Source organism: Erythrolamprus reginae, chromosome 2, assembly GCF_031021105.1.
Source record: "Erythrolamprus reginae isolate rEryReg1 chromosome 2, rEryReg1.hap1, whole genome shotgun sequence".
Lineage (NCBI taxonomy): Eukaryota > Metazoa > Chordata > Lepidosauria > Squamata > Dipsadidae > Erythrolamprus > Erythrolamprus reginae.
The window spans coordinates 155,741,703-155,758,913 of NC_091951.1; the positions used below are offsets into that span (position 1 = coordinate 155,741,703).

General features: G+C 44.2%; 2 protein-coding genes across 2 annotated transcripts; one reads left to right on the forward strand and one right to left on the reverse strand.

Moving 5' to 3' along the window:
* The first annotated feature begins 1,308 nt into the window (after positions 1-1,308).
* On the forward strand, positions 1,309-6,902 carry DCXR (dicarbonyl and L-xylulose reductase). The gene is made up of 8 exons (XM_070740075.1): positions 1,309-1,527; positions 1,621-1,718; positions 4,297-4,451; positions 4,929-4,971; positions 5,219-5,318; positions 5,409-5,473; positions 5,954-6,071; positions 6,658-6,902. The coding sequence occupies exons 1-8, from the start codon at positions 1,479-1,481 to the stop codon at positions 6,759-6,761; spliced, it is 732 nt and encodes a 243-aa protein (XP_070596176.1). The 5' UTR covers positions 1,309-1,478; the 3' UTR covers positions 6,762-6,902.
* Positions 6,891-16,279, reverse strand: RAC3 (Rac family small GTPase 3). The gene is made up of 6 exons (XM_070740077.1): positions 15,648-16,279; positions 10,669-10,740; positions 9,459-9,576; positions 8,808-8,870; positions 8,369-8,528; positions 6,891-7,880 (listed from the first exon to the last, which is right to left on the reverse strand). The coding sequence occupies exons 1-6, from the start codon at positions 15,680-15,682 to the stop codon at positions 7,750-7,752; spliced, it is 579 nt and encodes a 192-aa protein (XP_070596178.1). The 5' UTR covers positions 15,683-16,279; the 3' UTR covers positions 6,891-7,749.
* Positions 16,280-17,211: the final 932 nt, after the last annotated feature.

Here is a 17,211-nt window from a genome sequence, read left to right on the forward strand (position 1 = left end):
GTTGTTGCCTATGCACCGCTCTCCCCATGTGTGGCTGTATCATTCTCTTGTTCCGAATCCAAGGAGCTAGATAATTGATCTCCTTCTGAGCTGTCTGCCCCACTCTCCTCCTCCCTGTCACTCATGTCTTCTTGGTCAGAGGAGCCTTCATCAGCAGATTCCACTGAGGGGGGGGGGCAAAACAGGCCTGCAGCATGTGGATGTCTCCCCCACATCCACAGTCCTTGGGGCAGGAGCAGGGCCAGAGCTAACCACACCTGGTTTGCTGTAAGAATGCTGGGAATGCTCTACTTGACTCTGTGGTTTCTTCCCCAAACCCAAACACTTTAACCTTAAACTATCTACATTCGACCTCACCCCATTCCTAAGAGGCCCATAAGGGGCGTGCATAAGCGCACCATTGTGCCTACCATCCCTGTCCTACTGCCTAATTTACCCATACCTACTTTGCTAATGTTTATGTTTATACCAATTTGTACTACCTTGTACATGCTTGACAAATAAATAAATATATATTCTATTCTACTCTATATAGCAATGATGGCGAACCTATGGCCTGCGTGCCATAGGTGCCACACATAAACCATATCTGAGGGCACGTGAGGTGTTGCCCTATTTCAGCTGATTTTTGGCTTTCTTTTCGCTCTCCCAAGGCTTCAAGAAAGCCTACTGAACTCAGGTGACAGTGAAAAACATCCTAATAGGCCTACGGAGGCTTCAGTGAGGCCTGTGCCCAGGCATGGAGGGGTTGTGCAGGGGGTTGTGCGCATGCACAGAGGGAGGGCATTGCATTATGGGTGCGAGCACGCACACACCCTTTTAGCACCTGAGCCAAAAAAAGGTTCACCATCCCTGCTATATAGCTTCTTAAAATGGCAGTTAGCCCTGCTGACTCATTCTCACTTCCCCATTTTGATTGACAGCCTTACAGGCGGCTGATCGGCTTTTAAAAATCATGACCCCTTGTAATGTGGTCAGCAGAGACTCGCAGGTAAAACCAGGACTATCCAGGGATGGGCGTGGTAGTAAACATCTTGGTGTTTACTGGTACTACCTCAACTATTACATTTATCAGCCTGCAATGGGCCGGTGTCATAAAACTACAAGAAGCCTTGCATGGCTCCGATTTTGTGACAGGGCCCCTCACCACAAATATGCCGAAACTCTTTCGATTCCTCTACCGTCCACGGGAGGGGGGGGGATACATGGCGACTACACAAGGAATCAGACAAAGGAGCTGTCGCTCGGGTGCGATTTTACACCCGGGACCTCGAAGACGGGCCCGGGAGCTCCCAATAGAGCCGGGACGAGGGGCGGGTCCTCAGGCGGGACAGCAAACACAACACCCGGGAGGGTTTAAGAGAAGGCCGAAAGCGGCGGCAGGACCTCCTTTCCTCTTGTGGAAGGCCCTTCGGGCGCCGCCTCTTCCCTTCCAGCGCTGCCTCCAGCGCCGATTGGCAGTTCAGCCGCCGCGGAGAATGGAGCGCTTCTCTGGCCGCCGCGCTTTGGTGACGGGTGCAGGCAAAGGTAGCGTCCCCGGAGCCGCGCCGCTGGAGCAACCCTGGCGCTTCGGGGACGTGTGAATGCCATGCAACAACAACGTTGTGCTCCCCTTTGCAGGGATCGGCAGGGCGGTGGCGGTACGGCTGAGCGAGGCGGGGGCTCATGTGGTGGCGGTGAGCCGGACCCAGGCCGATCTCGAGAGCCTGCGAGAAGAGGTAGAGAGGCAGCGTGGCTCCTGCCTGCTCAGCCTGTGCCCGGTTGTGGATCTCCCTTTGCCTTCTGCTTGGCACGACACTCGCTTTCAGGGGTAGGCAAAATTGGCTCTTCTATGACTTGTGGACTTCAGCTTCCAGAATTCCTGAGCCAATCATGCTAGTTTCAGGAATTCTGGGAGTTGAAGTTCCCATGCCCACTTTGCCTACCCCTGCGAGTCTGGCCAAAGGAAAGCCCTCTATTCCTGGAGGGTCGCTGCCTCTAACTCAGAGGAAGGATGGCTTTGCTTCTGGGAAACAGCAATATGAGACAGCTTTTCCACTGGAGTCTCTATACATATAGGACTAGATCAGTTCTCAAAGGTTTTAGCCTGGGGATTTTTTTGTGTTTTTAAAAGCAATTGAGAAGGCCAGAAAGCTTTGATTTGTGTGGGTTATGTCACTGATATGTAATATGTTTAAAATTAAAACCGAGAAATGTTAAACTAGTTATTTACAAAAATATTCCACCATGCCCCTGGAAAGACAAAACCATACTAGTTACTGGTCTAGATAAACTTAATTTTATTTAATTTACTTAATTTATAGGCTGCTCAACTCCTTCCCGACTCTTATATAAACCTTATACGCTGCTCAAAAAAATAAAGGGAACACTTAAACAACACAATATAACTCCAAGTAAATCAAACTTCTGTGAAATCAAACTGTCCACTTAGGAAGCAACACTGGTTGACAATCAATTTCACATGCTGTTATGCACATTCAACTTTGTACAGAACAAAGTATTCAATGAGAATATTTCATTCATTCAGATCTAGGGTGTGTTATTTGAGTGTTCCCTTTATTTTTTTCAGCAGTATATTTCATTCTGTAGGGCCCCTATTATCTCAAGCTTGTTCATTTCTGTGAGTGGAGCTACACTCCCAATTGCATCCTATTTTCCTATACATTTGTTACTCTACATGCATGAAATGCCTGTAGTGTTAGATCTTAACGATTTGAGACAGATCTGCAATAGAAATTGTCAGATCATGAGAATTTATAAGCAGATGCTACTACATTTCACCACTCAGGTGTGCCAAGTGCATGGATTGTGATTTTAACCATTGCAAAAGCAGACCTTCCACCCTGCCTTTCCACTAGATGTTTATCATGCCTCAGGGTAACTAATTTATCAGAGTATCCAGTGCCAGCAGTGGCTGAAGAAACAAAGAATTCTTCCAGTTAAAATTGGAGTAGATTATTGACTGGTCCTAGCCATTTTTATAGGCTATTGCTCCCTTCTTTCCCTTTGCCCTTTACTCAAACATCTGAAATGCTTTTAAGACAAAACAGAAAAGCCTTCAGTGATATCCCCATTTTTTAACAGCTGTTCTAGCCTTTAGGCTGTACTGAAAAACAAAAGAGCAATATTAACTTCCATCCTGTTTTCCACACTTGCTTGGCATAGAAGGGGAATAGAATAATCTGGAAATGCCTGGTTTTATAAGTTAAAATCTTGTGCTTGACTCGTTTGTATGTCATTGAAAAGCTACCACTATCAGACAGCCACCTGCAGTCTATGTCCCCAGAATAGCATTGATTTAAAAATAAGCTATTTACTGCATTTCTCATCATTTTCTCACAGAATTGCCACGAAAAGGGAAATTGTACTTTGTACCAACTGAACTCATCTGACATTCTTGGGACATTCTTCACATAGTGTAAAACATGTTTCAAGGGCATGTTGTTTTTAAAAATATATATGTGTGATTATTGCAGGATATAGAATTTAATTAGAATTGCAGAAAGTATTCTTTTTGAGTATAACAAGCAGGAAGAGGGAGATTGTGATCCGCTTATATAGAGCGCTGGTGAGACCACATTTGGAGTACTGTGTTCAGTTCTGGAGACCTCACCTACAAAAAGATATTGACAAAATTGAACGGGTCCAAAGAAGGGCTACAAGAATGGTGGAAGGTCTTAAGCATAAAACGTATCAGGAAAGACTTAATGAACTCAATCTGCATAGTCTGGAGGACAGAAGGAAAAGGGGGGACATGATCGAAACATTTAAATATGTTAAAGGGTTAAATAAGGCTCAGGAGGGAAGTGTTTTTAATAGGAAAGTGAACACAAGAACAAGGGGACACAATCTGAAATTAGTTGGGGGAAAGATCAAAGGCAACATGAGAAAATATTATTTTACTGAAAGAGTAGTAGATCCTTGGAACAAACTTCCAGCAGACGTGGTTGGTAAATCCACAGTAACTGAATTTAAACATGCCTGGGATAAACATATATCCATTGTAAGATAAAATACAGGAAATAGTATAAGGGCAGACTAGATGGACCATGAGGTCTTTTTCTGCCGTCAGTCTTCTATGTTTCTATGAAAAACAAAACTGGAATGTTGTATGAAAATATCCTTGCAGTTCAAGCTTAATGAAGGAACTACATGTCCTTGGATCTGTTTGAAATCAGTATTTTGCCTTGGTAAAATTTATTTCGGATCCTCTGTAAGAAAAGTACCTTGAAACTAGCAGTCCTGACACCTCTGCTTTATAATACTCATGTTCCTTAATATTACCTTTGTCCTCAGTGCCCAGGCATCCAGACATTGTGTATTGACCTCGCAGACTGGGAAGCTACAGAGGCTGCACTAAGCACAGTGGAAGATATTGATTTGTTAGTGAATAATGCTGCTGTAGCAGTTTTGCAGCCATTCCTACAGGTTACCAAGGAGGCCTTTGACAGGTAATTGAGGTGAGGGGGCGGCAAGCAAAGAAATAATCCAAGCGGAAGAAAATATATTAAAAAATAGAAAATTTAAATAAAGTAGGATCCACCATTAATACCAGGTAACTAAAGGGAGATGTGAGAATTTGGTTTTAGAAAACCACTGCTGTAGATTCTGATTTTCAACCTTAGAGGTCTTTTCCATTCCACTTTGAAGAGTAAATATAATAAAATGTTCTTCTAGTATAAAAAATGAGTTTCAGATGTTAATTTGCTTTAGCTTGCAGAACAATTGTTTTTCCTGTCCTTGATGGAAAAAATACACTTACTTGTTTTAACAACCTGGTCATTCCTTTGTTTCCCCGAGACTGCAGAGGGGATGGGGAAGACTTGGGGTTTAGTATGCAACCCCTGCACTTTGGGTTTCTAGCAATTTCCCACTTTGTTGCAATTGGCTTTTCTTTGTGTATTTAATCTGACTTTCCATTTATATAGATCTTTCAGTGTCAATCTTCGGGCTGTGCTGCAGGTCTCCCAGGTGAGAAATATGAATGATGTTGGAAGAGCCATGTGGGACTGTAGACACAGTTAGTAAAAAAAAAGCCCCTCCATTAGCAAATGGAAGATTATTATGGTCTTAAGGAAGGTGGATTTGTGGTTCCATTCTATGTGCATTTGCTCAGAAATAAATCTCCACCTCCCTGCTTTGGCTACCCTCTTTATACTTAACACCGATGCCCTCGATTAAATTGCAAATGATAAATATAAATTCTGTATTGTCATAGATTTTTGCCAAGAAACTGATTTCCAGAGAAGCACCAGGAGTTATTGTCAATGTTTCAAGCCAGGCTTCCCAACGGGCTATATTAAATCACACTGTCTATAGTGAGTATCAGTGCAGGAAAGTAAAGGAAAAGCAAGGGGAAGAGGAAGAAAGGGGAGCTTTTAATACACTTTTTTTCTGTTTGCCTGAAGGTGCAACCAAGAGTGCCTTGGATATGCTGACAAAGTCAATGGCTCTGGAATTAGGCCCCCATAAGGTAAGCACTTCTGCCTGAAGAGCAAGATAAAATGAAGCAGAAACAATAACTATAGGACATGCAAACAAAAATAAAATGTTTTGTCATTAGGTGACTGCAGAGTTTCATATAAACCAAATCTGCAAAAAAAAGTGCCTTACTTTGAGGGAAGAAAGTTCAATAAGACTGAGTGATATATTTCACCAAGAGAGCCAGCTGATTAAAATGTTGTTTTCATAGTGAAAAACCAATTCCTTAAGAGTAACTTCAAAAAGCAGGGATGATCCTTCAAATGTTGCTGAATTCTGACCCCCATTTGACCTTGACCAACATGACCAGTGATGGGGGATGATGGTAATTCTAGATTATCAATGATAATTTTAGATTATCAATGAGTGTTCTAGACCATGCCTTCTTTAAAGACAGTGTGTGTATGTGTGTGTGCTGGGTGCTTAGTCTAACTCTGCATTCATTCTATATTGTCTTTCTTTGCTTTTCAAGATTCGGGTAAATTGTGTGAACCCCACAGTTGTCATGACCAGCATGGGACGTCTAAATTGGAGCAATCCCCAGAAATCTGAACCTATGCTTAGCCGCATCCCATTGGGAAGATTTGCAGGTAATTTGGAACACAAACATCCTGTGTCAGAGGACAACAGAGGGTCTCTGGAGATCTAGAAATATTACAGAAGCAAAGTGGTTAGCAATAACTGAGAAACATGCACCAGTGCTCTGGATGCTTTAAGGAGCCTATTCATCTGGAATGTACAAGCTTCGGAGTCTCTCGATTGTTCTATGCCTCTGATAGTGAAGCTGAAATAGATTGCATCTCTGGAGTAGAGCTCTCCCCATTCCTTACATAGCAAGCCCTAGCCATTAAAGTTAATGAAGTGTTTTTCTTTGAAAAATGTTATTTTGGTATCTCCTGTGGGAGATTTAATTTATCTGAGACTATCTCATTTCTGCATTATCAGTATCACACCAATTACAATTTAACAACAAAAATTTTACATCTGTCCCTGTGAAAAGGAATTTATGAATTTAGTTGCCAGAAAAAGCTATCAGGGTTAGGTATTGCTGACTGGATAAGAGTAGGTAGTATCGTTTGGTTTTAGGAATTCCTTCCTGTTTGTGAAAGACTTGTACTTGATTTGATTGCCTTCGCAATTGCTTTCAGCCAACCTTCCTGCACCTTATCTTTACAGAACTGGATGATGTGGTAAATGGCATCCTCTTCTTGTTGAGTGACCAAAGCAGCATGACCACTGGTGCCACACTGCCCATTGATGGAGGATTCCTCTCAAATTAGAATACCTTGTTGGGTAAATCCCTTTGGGATGAATAGCCCAACTCTCCGTGATTTATCCAGCTTAGTCTTTTTCAAAACACCAAAGGACCATGAAATGGAATAGTTTGATGTACAAATAAATCAATAAAGTAGTAGAAAGAATTCATCTTCTTTAATGCAATTCACAGGAAGAGGGATGATGAAATGTTCTTCCTCCAGCTGATGACTCTAAAACTCTACTTACTTATGGATATATGTTTATTGTACAAAATAAGAGGTGTTCAGCTCATCACTACACGATGATTAAAAACTGGACCCTTCTCCCAATCCCTCAAAGCTCTCTAACCCAACCCCCCTGTCCATCGTTCCTGTCAAAAGGAAGGAGTCGCTTGACATCTCCCACACGTCTTATGGAAAGGTTCCTCCCAGGTGGCCCTCTTCTGCAGAGGCTGGACAAGGTAAAGAGACCTCCCTCTTTCTCCTACATCTTGAGGGAAATCTGATGATTAGTCAAACCACTCAGGAGCAGCAAACAGGCTAATGGCCTGAGAGGCAGTGATAGATTTGAATAGCACAAGTGTGGTCCTGACTATTGGCCTAGATAGTGTCCCACTTCACAAAGCACGTATGGCTTGTTCTTCAACCTGTGTCTCACTGGTCTTTCCTGCCACACCTGGGGTTCATTATGTATTCCCACCACAAGGCTCTAGCACCAAGAGAAGTAGTAAGAAAGGGCTGTCCCTTTCATTCATGAATTAAGTCCTAGCTGAGTGCCATGGAGAGGGTGTTGGTTGCATGGCTCCACCCTGCGGGGGTGGGATAGCACCGAGCTCCTTTTTCCCCCCCACGCGGCCCTTTTACATCAACACGTTAAATTAAAGAGACATTTAAAAAACACTGACTTCACACATGATGAGGGACCCCGCCAACCCCTTGTGGGACCACCGACAAACTCTTCCGCCTCAGACTCCAGAAGAGTCATCCATAACACGTGGAACTCAGGGTTGCTCTAGAACACCGTGCATTTCTTGCCAGGCTTCTTCACAGGCGGAGGGCAGAGCACAGCGCGGATGGCTTCGTCAAAAACAGTCTTGAGGCCTCTCTGGGTAAGGGCGGAGCATTCTAGGTACTTCACTGAACCTGTAAGTGAGAGGGCATACATGAATTGGGAACCATGCTTCTTTCTTTCTGAGGACTTCATCAGATTATGGGGCTTTTTAAAAAAGGTATGAGGAGGAAATCAAAAAGGATCCCTCAAACATTCTACTCTCTCGATCATGGGTGTCAAATTCGCGGTGACATATTGCCATCATTTGATGTATCATGGCATTTTTCCTGTATGTAGAGTTTGGGTGGGTGTGGCCTGTGCGTGGTGCATCCCCCTGCTCTAGAGCAGTGTTTCCCAACCTTGGCAAATTGAAGCTATTTGGACTTCAACTCCCAGAATTCCCCAGCCAGCAAATGCTGGCTGGGGAATTGTGGGAGTTGAAGTCCAAATAGAATGGGAATCCAGCTGCAATTTTTCAACAAACATGCCATCAATGTTTAACAGGAAGGAAGCTCTGTAAGCTGCAAAAAAGGAGCTGCAATGGCTCACTCCTGCTCTAGCTTCTGTTTCTAAGACTCACCAATCTCCCTGGCCATGGCGAGACCTTGGGGATAAGTAATGGGAGCCAATTTCTTATCGCGTAGCCGCTCTATGGTGTCCTTGTCATCTCTCAGATCCAGTTTGGTGCCCACCAAAATGATTGGTGTGTTAGGACAATGATGTCGAACTTCTGGGTACCACTATAAGTAAGACAGAAACCGTCAATTCAAAATGGATGGAGTGGCAGAGAATGGTTTCAGTATCAAATATTTATTGCATTTTAGCTGACCAAAACCTGGTCAGCTTTAGAAAGAGGGGGAGGATGGATCGTGACCCATATCAGATTCCTTTGGGTTACACGCCTATTGGAAATATCCTTTGTTGCCATCAATTAAGAGTAAAATATTGTTTATTCATTACTAGAAAGAACATGACAGTCCCATCTTAGGAAAATAATTTTCAACGTTAAAGAATATTACCTTGGCTCGGACATTTTCAAAGGATGCCGGGCTCACCAGTGAGAAGCAGATGAGAAAAACATCCTATAAGAATATGAACAACAATGTTCAGATGAAATAGTCAAGGTTGCAAAGTTTTTCTTTCATGTCATGTCAAAACTTGGTTTCCCATCCACCCAACATCAGTCTTTAAAAACTGAAATTCCACATTTTATAAAATTGATGTATCAGGTGATCTTGATATTTAATTGGCTGGAACTGATATTACTCGGGTCTGGTTCTTAGGAAATGTGGAGTAGGTTTATTGTACAGTTTGCACAAACATGTCCTATTGGAAAAGAGGGGAAGTGGGTTAAACTCCAATTCAGCATTTAACCGAATAACAGAGCTGGACGGGACCTTGGAACTCTTCTAGTCCAACCTCCTGGTCAAATACGAAACTCTGTATCATCTCAAACAAATGGTTGTCTAATCTTTTCATAAAAACTTCCAGTGTTGGAGCATCTACAACTTCTGTTCCACTGATGAATTGTTCTAACTAGCAGGAAATTTCTCCTTATTTCTAAGTTGGTTCTCTCCTTGATTAGTTTCCATCCATTGCTTCTGACCCTGCCTTCAAGTGCTTTGAAGAATAGGTTGACCCCCTTTTCCTATTGGCAGCCCCTTACTTACTGTCTGGGGATAGGAAAGTGGTCGCAACCGGTCATAGTCTTCTTGTCCTGCTGTGTCCCAAAGGCCCAGATTTACGGGCTTTCCATCTACCATGACATTGGCAGAATAGTTATCAAATCTAGGGCAAAAGGTCTTGTTAGCAGTGGTTTAGTTAGATTAATACTGTCTCAAGATAATTCAAATTCTCTTTTCTAAATTCTACTTTAATTAAAAACATATTTTATTACTTTTGCTTATTAAACTCCCAGCACAATTTCTATGTACAAACAATAAGCAGTTAAGATTGAGGTCTAGTTAAAAACATGGTTTTCACTTCTGGATTATGTAAGCCACTTACAAGGCAGTGCTTTCCCAATACCTTTTCTACTTTGGTTCTTTTTGTTTTTTTATAATAAGATAGCACTAGATGGGCTTAAAAAATAATCTCTTCAGAGACAATAATTGACCATTAACAGCAGACCCACTGTGGAACAAATAGAAAACCAGAATCACTGAGCAGAAAACTTAACGTTGGACTGAAGAGGACCTCTGATAAATTTCACAATTTGGCAACAGGATTAGATCGTGCTGTGTAATACACCGATACATTAAATTCTCTGTGAAAAGACAATTTTCCAATGATTGCAGAAAAAGTGTCTTAGAGTGACAATGGGCTCAAACTTAATATGTGTATTACACACCAACAGGTTATACAATAACATGAGATGCATAGGCCTTGAAAACATCCTTTTCCTTTTCAGTTAAAGCAAGAAAATAAACTGAATCTTGTAAATGTCTATTTTGTAAAACTGTTTGAGAACAATCTTGGGAATTACTTTTGGTAGCATGAGTTATATCACCCCCTATTATTTCACACTATGCATGCACATACACAAAATAATGTACAATCGTCAAACATCTCATCTTCCTCAGTGATTGCCCAAGAACACTTTACGCATATGTGAACATATACTATGGAATAGTGGCTAAACTTGACTTCCTGGTGGATGTACATGCTTAGTTAAGTCCCACATAAAACTCTTAATGCATGATTGAGCATAATATTTATCTACATAGAACTTGGTCACACTTGAAAGACATTTTAGTGTATCAAATTCTTCTAATACTGTACACGGCATCTCAAAACCCTAATATGGAGAACAGTAAAATCACTATGCTTTTGCATTTATGTTATCTCCTGGAACCTAAGTCTTCTTCCACTAGTACTCACACAGTGGGGATGTATTCTCCAGGGAAGGCATTTGTCGTGTAACTGATCAACAGACAGGTCTTTCCCACAGCCCTGAAAAAAGGGGGGGAAAGTCAAAAGCACTTCTTTAAGCACAATAAATATAGTAAGACAATAAATCCCAGAGTTTGGAGGAGAAACAGGTACACTCTATGGCCCTAAACCTCAGGTTTCTAACCCAGGGGTTTTTTTTGCATTCCATACACGGAAAGCACATCTAAATATCACCATTGTCATCAAATGGACTGAATATGGTACTGTATACTTTACTGTTGTGGTTAGCTCTGGCCCTGCTCCTGCCCCAAGGACTGTGGATGTGGGGGAGACATCCACATGCTGCAGGCCTGTTTTGCCCTCCCCCCCAGTGGAATCTGCTGATGAAGGCTCCTCTGACCAAGAAGACATGAGTGACAGGGAGGAGGAGAGTATGGCAGACAGCTCAGAAGGAGATCAATTATCTAGCTCCTCCTTGGATTCAGAAAAAGAGTTCATGATACAGCCACACATGTGGAGAGGATACATAGGCAACAACAACTGAGAGATTATTATCAAAGAAAATGAGGCCACCTGTGGTTGGGTGGGGCTGTGGTAATTAGTGAGGCTGCTACAAATAGCAGCCTGTGGGTTTGGCCATTGTGGAGGATTATCTGATCATTGTGTTTCATGACTGCTTTACTGACTTTGACTTTTTGTGTGCTGATTTCCCCCCCCCTACTTTGAAACTAAACCAGAGCAAAGTGTGTTTCACTTTGTGAAAGAAGAAGGACTGTGAATTACCTCACAGCTGCAAGCTAAGTATCACAGAACTGATAAGGGAGGTGTACAAATTACCAGTTTGTTTGGAGACGAGAGCTCTTTGCTATATCAAAAGAGGGCTTGGATTAAGTGAATTTTCATTATAAAGAACATTGTTTTGAATTTTCAAACGAGTGTGTGTCTGAAATTTGTACCTGTGAATTTTTGGGAGGATTCTACCAGAGAGCCCAACAGAACACTTTACTACTGATTCCCTCCCCAAACTCTAAGACAGCTAAAGATATTGCTATAATATATGTTGTTCCCAGTAATACAACTTTTGGTAATGGATGAAAAGGTTTATTTTGCAAAGATTCTTTCTAACATACTAAAAAAAACCCTACTATATAAATTTCCACGGCACAATCAGATTAAATATTAGAGGAATAAAACTCTGAATTATTAACCCAATAACACCTTGATCTTGATGTCACTTCACCTTATACTGCAGACCAGCTAGTAACATTATCTTCTGCAAACTCAAGAACTCTTCATACTATGTCCTGGAAAAGCCAATAATTAAACTGGTAGAAATCCTCACTTTTGGCCCAAAGATGTCAGCCAAATGCTGGCAAATAAGAGTGCTTTTTGGCAGGAAAACAGTGCTGGAACACCATACTTAGGATAAGAATGCCTCTGAAATAGCTATTCAGAAGGTGGCAAACATTATTACTCCCTGCTATTTATCTTTCAACACTCCCCGTTTCCCCAGCAATTAATGCTGTTTCTACAGACTGTCTTTGAGTTCAGCACTAGCATTTTTAGCAAACCAAAATAAAAGGAAGAAAAATAATGCTCAATTTTGCTCTCACTTCTGATTTTCAACCAAGGATATGTTTTTGAGATTAAGCATCTGAATTATAATTTAGAGGACTATTTTCCTTGTGTAGCCAATTATAGTGTGAAGTCCGAGTATTCAAAATAATAATCATATAATCACATATCAATGCAATGTAGTGGTTAGGGCAGTAATTTGGCACTGGGATGACACTAGTTCAGTGATGGCGAACCTATGGCATGGGTGCTACAGGTGGCACATAGAGCCATATCTGAAGGCATGAGGCATTGCCCTATGTCAGTTCTAGCAGAACTGATTTTCGGCCTTCTTTTTGGCCGTTTTCGCTCTCCCCAGGCTTCAGAAAAGCTTCCTAAATCCTGGGGACAGCGACAAACAGCCCAACGGGCCTACCAGAAGCTTCAGTGAGGCCTGTGCGCATGCGTGGGGGGGCAGTGTGGGGTGTTGTGCACATGCACTGGGGGGAAGGCATTACATTATTTATTTATTTATTTATTTATTCATTCATTCATTCATTCATTCATTCATTCATTCATTCGATTTTTATGCCGCCCTTCTCCTTAGACTCAGGGCAGCTTACAACATGTTAGCAATAGCACTTTTTTAACAGAGCTAGGCTATTGCCCCCACAATCCGGGTCCTCATTTTACCCACCTCGGAAGGATGGAAGGCTGAGTCAACCTTGAGCCGGTGATGAGATTTGAACCGCTGACCTTCAGATCTACAAGTCAGCTTCAGTGGCCTGCAGTACAGCACTCTACCTGCTGCGCCACCCCGGCTTATGAGTATGGGCACACGTGAGCAGGATATCGCAAGAGCGCACATCGTTTTGGCACCCAAGCCAAAAAAGATTCACCATCACTGCCCTAGTTCAAACCCACCTGGCCCAGCCACAAATGCTCCCTTAGAGATTTTGGACCAGGTAGTCTCTCTCTTTATCCCACAGGGTAGTTCTAGTGATGGAAAATGGGAGGAGGGAGCTCTGTGTAAACTCCTGAACGAAACAACTTGGGTAATTCCATATCAGAGCAGTGTGCCTGAACTACAGGGCAGTGAGAGCAGGTGCCTGTCATAAAACAGATGGGTAGACGGATAAGATGATGAACTCAAGCAGTAGTTGACAGCTTTATTATCACTTACTGCATTCTAACTGCAAAAATCAAAGCTGTAACCTCTTTTGTTCCTCATAGAATTCCACCACACAGAGACAAAGCACGTCAGGCTTACCTGCGACTGCTTGGTTTTCATTTAATGTATCATGTGATCTGGACATTATGATTTGTAAGTCATCATCAATGGCTTATCAAATAAAGCATAATTAAGCATCATCCAACCACCAACAGCACAATCCAACAACAAACCATGATTAAGCAGATCATTGCTTAGCATGGTGCATGAATCGTGGCAGTGACCACCCCAAAGCTTAATCAGCAACGCCCCAAAGCTCAAAACTCAGCAGCACATGGCAATCCCCCCTCCCTCCAAACACATGTTGCAAAGTTATACTGTACAGCTGGTCCAAAATCTGTTCAGATTATTCTGGAACCACAGGTGGACACTTCCACAAGTTCCTCAGCTGCTCTAGCAGGAAAGCACAGTACTAAATTAAGATACGATTTGCTGCCCTTTCACTATTCTGCAAAATAGGTCCTTCATTCTGTCTAGTTGGAACAGTGGTTCTCAACCTGGGGGGGTTGGGACCCCTCTGGGGGTCGAATGACTGTTTAACAGTGGTCGTCTAAGACCACGGGAAAAGACAAATTTCCCATGATGTTAGGAACTAAAGCTTCTATTCTGGCACATTGGAACATACTTTTACAATCTGACCAATCAGGCATTTACCATGGGGGTGTCCCTCTGACCAGTGAAGGGCTACTAAAATTTTTACTACCACGCTGTGGGTGTGGCTTATGCAGGATGCCCTGCATTTTCTTTCAACATGCAGTGCAAATTGGGTGCTCTGGGGTGGAGCTCCATTTTTGCTACCCCACTGCTTTCCCCTCTGTCCCGGCAGCAGCCCACCCCTGCCCCTGACCTTCTTGCCAATCAGCTTAAAGCTCTGTTGGGACAATTGGTGCTAGACTTATGGTTGGGGGTCACCACAACATGAGGAACTTTATTAAAGGGGTCTCTAGGTACAGGAGCCCAGAAGGCTTCAAATCCAACATTCCAGTAGCACCAACCCTCCCTTAAAAAAAAGCTTTTAATGCTTCAAGATGCGCCCCTCCTCCCTTGCCAATCTCTATACGTAGCAGTGTAGTCTAAAACTCCAATTCTTTATTAATTACCCATATCAGCCTAGTAAACCCTCTTCACCCATTCTTCCCCTTGTGGTACATTTGATCCTCCCATCCTTCACCCGCTGTTAGGGGATCACAGAAGGTAAGAGAGCCAGAACTTTATATTGGATTTTATGTCTATTTGACTGTGAGCCGCCCAGAATCCTGTAGAATGGAGTGGCATATAAGTATGTATGTATACATAAATAAATAAATCAGTAAGTAAGTAAATAAACTTGGAATGACTCAGCTTGGGCACTGCATGGAGTTCTGCTCATCCTGGCTCTAGTTATTTTGATTTATTTATTTACTTACTTATTCATTCATTCATTTCATTTTATTTTATTTTACTTCTATGCCGCCCAATCTCGAAGGACTGAGGAAGGCTTTCTTTTTGCCTTTCTTTCCCCATCCTTCTGGAAGCAAAGTGGGACTGGATGCCTCATGAATCCCCATTCCACTCAAAAGAGGCATTTACACTGGTCGGTAGTACAATGGTTAGAGAAGTGTTGGGGGGGGGGCGACAAGGGTTCAAGTGCTTTCTTGGCCAGAGAACAGAGCGAAGGGCGAGGGATCAAGCGAGCTTGAGAAAGCAGCCTCATGAAACCACACGGCGAGGCTAAGGGGGGAACCAGTAAAACAGATTTGGGGGGGGGGGAGAACCTCCCTTGAGACTGCAGCAGAGGGGGGGGGGCAGAACCGAGTAACAGAAGAATGGAGAACGAGCGAGGAGTCCGCGGCTTGCGAGGCAAAGACTTCGGGAAGGGCTGGCTTCGGCCACAATAGGTGGAGAAGGGCGCCCGGGCGCCTCAGCAGGAGACGGATGGGCGTGTGTGGCCGGCGCTTCCATCTCGTGCTCCCCGCCGACCTGACGGACGCGACCTTCCCCCCAATTACCACCACCACCACACACACACCGCCCCCCCTCCCCGGGGAAAGAGGCGGCAGCTTCCTCGCGCAACCCCACCCGGTTTTTTTTTTTTTTACCTTCTCGCCCAGCCGTGCACATGGGCTGCCGCTTGGGCCGAGCGCCAAAGCGTGCCCCCCCACGCCCCTCTCACCCCCCACCCGCGTCCCCGCCTGGCACTCACCCGTCTCCCACGACCACACACTTGATGGCCTGCATCTGCCCTGGGAGTGCGGTGGGCTGGGAGGGAGGGACGGCGGCACCGAGCTCAGCGCTGCTCCTTCCTCGGCGATGGATACCGCCCCGCAGCCGCAGTGAGCGAGCGAACGAGACCCGTAGCCGGGCGGGGCCGGGGTGGGAGGGGGAGGAGGAGGAGAGGAGGAGGAGGAAGCCCCTCCCTGCGACCCCTCGCTCTCCGGAGCAGCCGCGCGAAAGGAGGCGGGCGGGAGAGCAACATTCCCCCCTCCCCTCAGCGCCCCCACCGGGGTCCCGGCCTCTCTCTCTCTCTCTCGGCTTCTTAAGCGGGCTGAGCTTGGGAGCCCCCCCCCACCCGCCGGTATCTTAGCAACTGGCGCGCGTGCTAGCCCCTCGGCGGGGCCGAGCGCTGGGAAGGGGGCGGGCAGCCCTTTGTAGTGTTGATGGGGTGGTGCGCGGGGGATTGGAAGGCGCCGCTGCCCTGGGTTCGGTGGGCCAGCGCCGTTCCCCGGGCTGAGGCGGCTTTCTTACCCTCCCCGAGAGGCGGGGTTGCACAGAATTCCACAGAGAAGCTTTTACAACCCGGTCCTCGTTTAGTGAACTTAATGCCTTTGGCGCTTCAAAGGGTCTTTTGGGGGGGGGGGGGGGCGTGGGTTGACCATTTTGATTAGCAATAGCATTTAGACTTATATAACGCTTCGTAGTACTTTTACAGCCCTCTCTAAGCGGTTTTAAAACGAATGTATTTAATTTTAAAAATTATTCATTTTAATTCATCCAGAAAAGGGCGGCTTTTCTACCTTTGGTAAATGTTTACTGTGGGGCCGCGAGGCGGTTAGGGCTGGATCTTCTTGGGCCGGAATTTGGGCGGAGCCCGACCTGCCTGGCACCGCAAGCAGTGACCCGGTTCGGGACCGGTCCGTTTGGGTTCGGAGCCTCGGAGTTATTGAGGCGACCTCTTTGTATTGGTATTCCAACACACACGCCGGCTGAGATCCAAGAACACCCGCTTATCTTGGTTTGTCTGCTTTTTATGCATTGGCCGTTGCTGAAGGCTCTGGGTAATTTAAAAGAAAAACCATTCCAAAATAATAAACAGGCCCATAAATTAAACGAGAAATAATATAAATACTGTAATACAAAAAAAGGGGAGCACCCACATTTTGGTAGAGGCATCTGCGGGGGAGGGGAAAAGGTTGGTGGGTGCCGCATGTAATTGAGATCCCACATACTTTAATGTATTGCAAACCTATAAAGAGAGAGGCAGGGCTTCAATCTCACTGCTGTGCTTCCCATTTTAATAATAATAATAATAATAATAATAATAATAATAATAATAATAATAATAATAATAATAATAATAATGGCATAAGCCAGTGAAAGTGGTCCCAGTGGTACTTGGCACACTGGGCGCAGTGCCAAAGGATCTCAGCGGACATTTGAAAACTATCGGAATTGACAAAATCTCCATCTGTCAATTGCAAAAGGCCGCTTTACTGGGATCGGCAAACATAATTCGCCGCTACATCACGCAGCCCTAGGTGCTTGGGAAG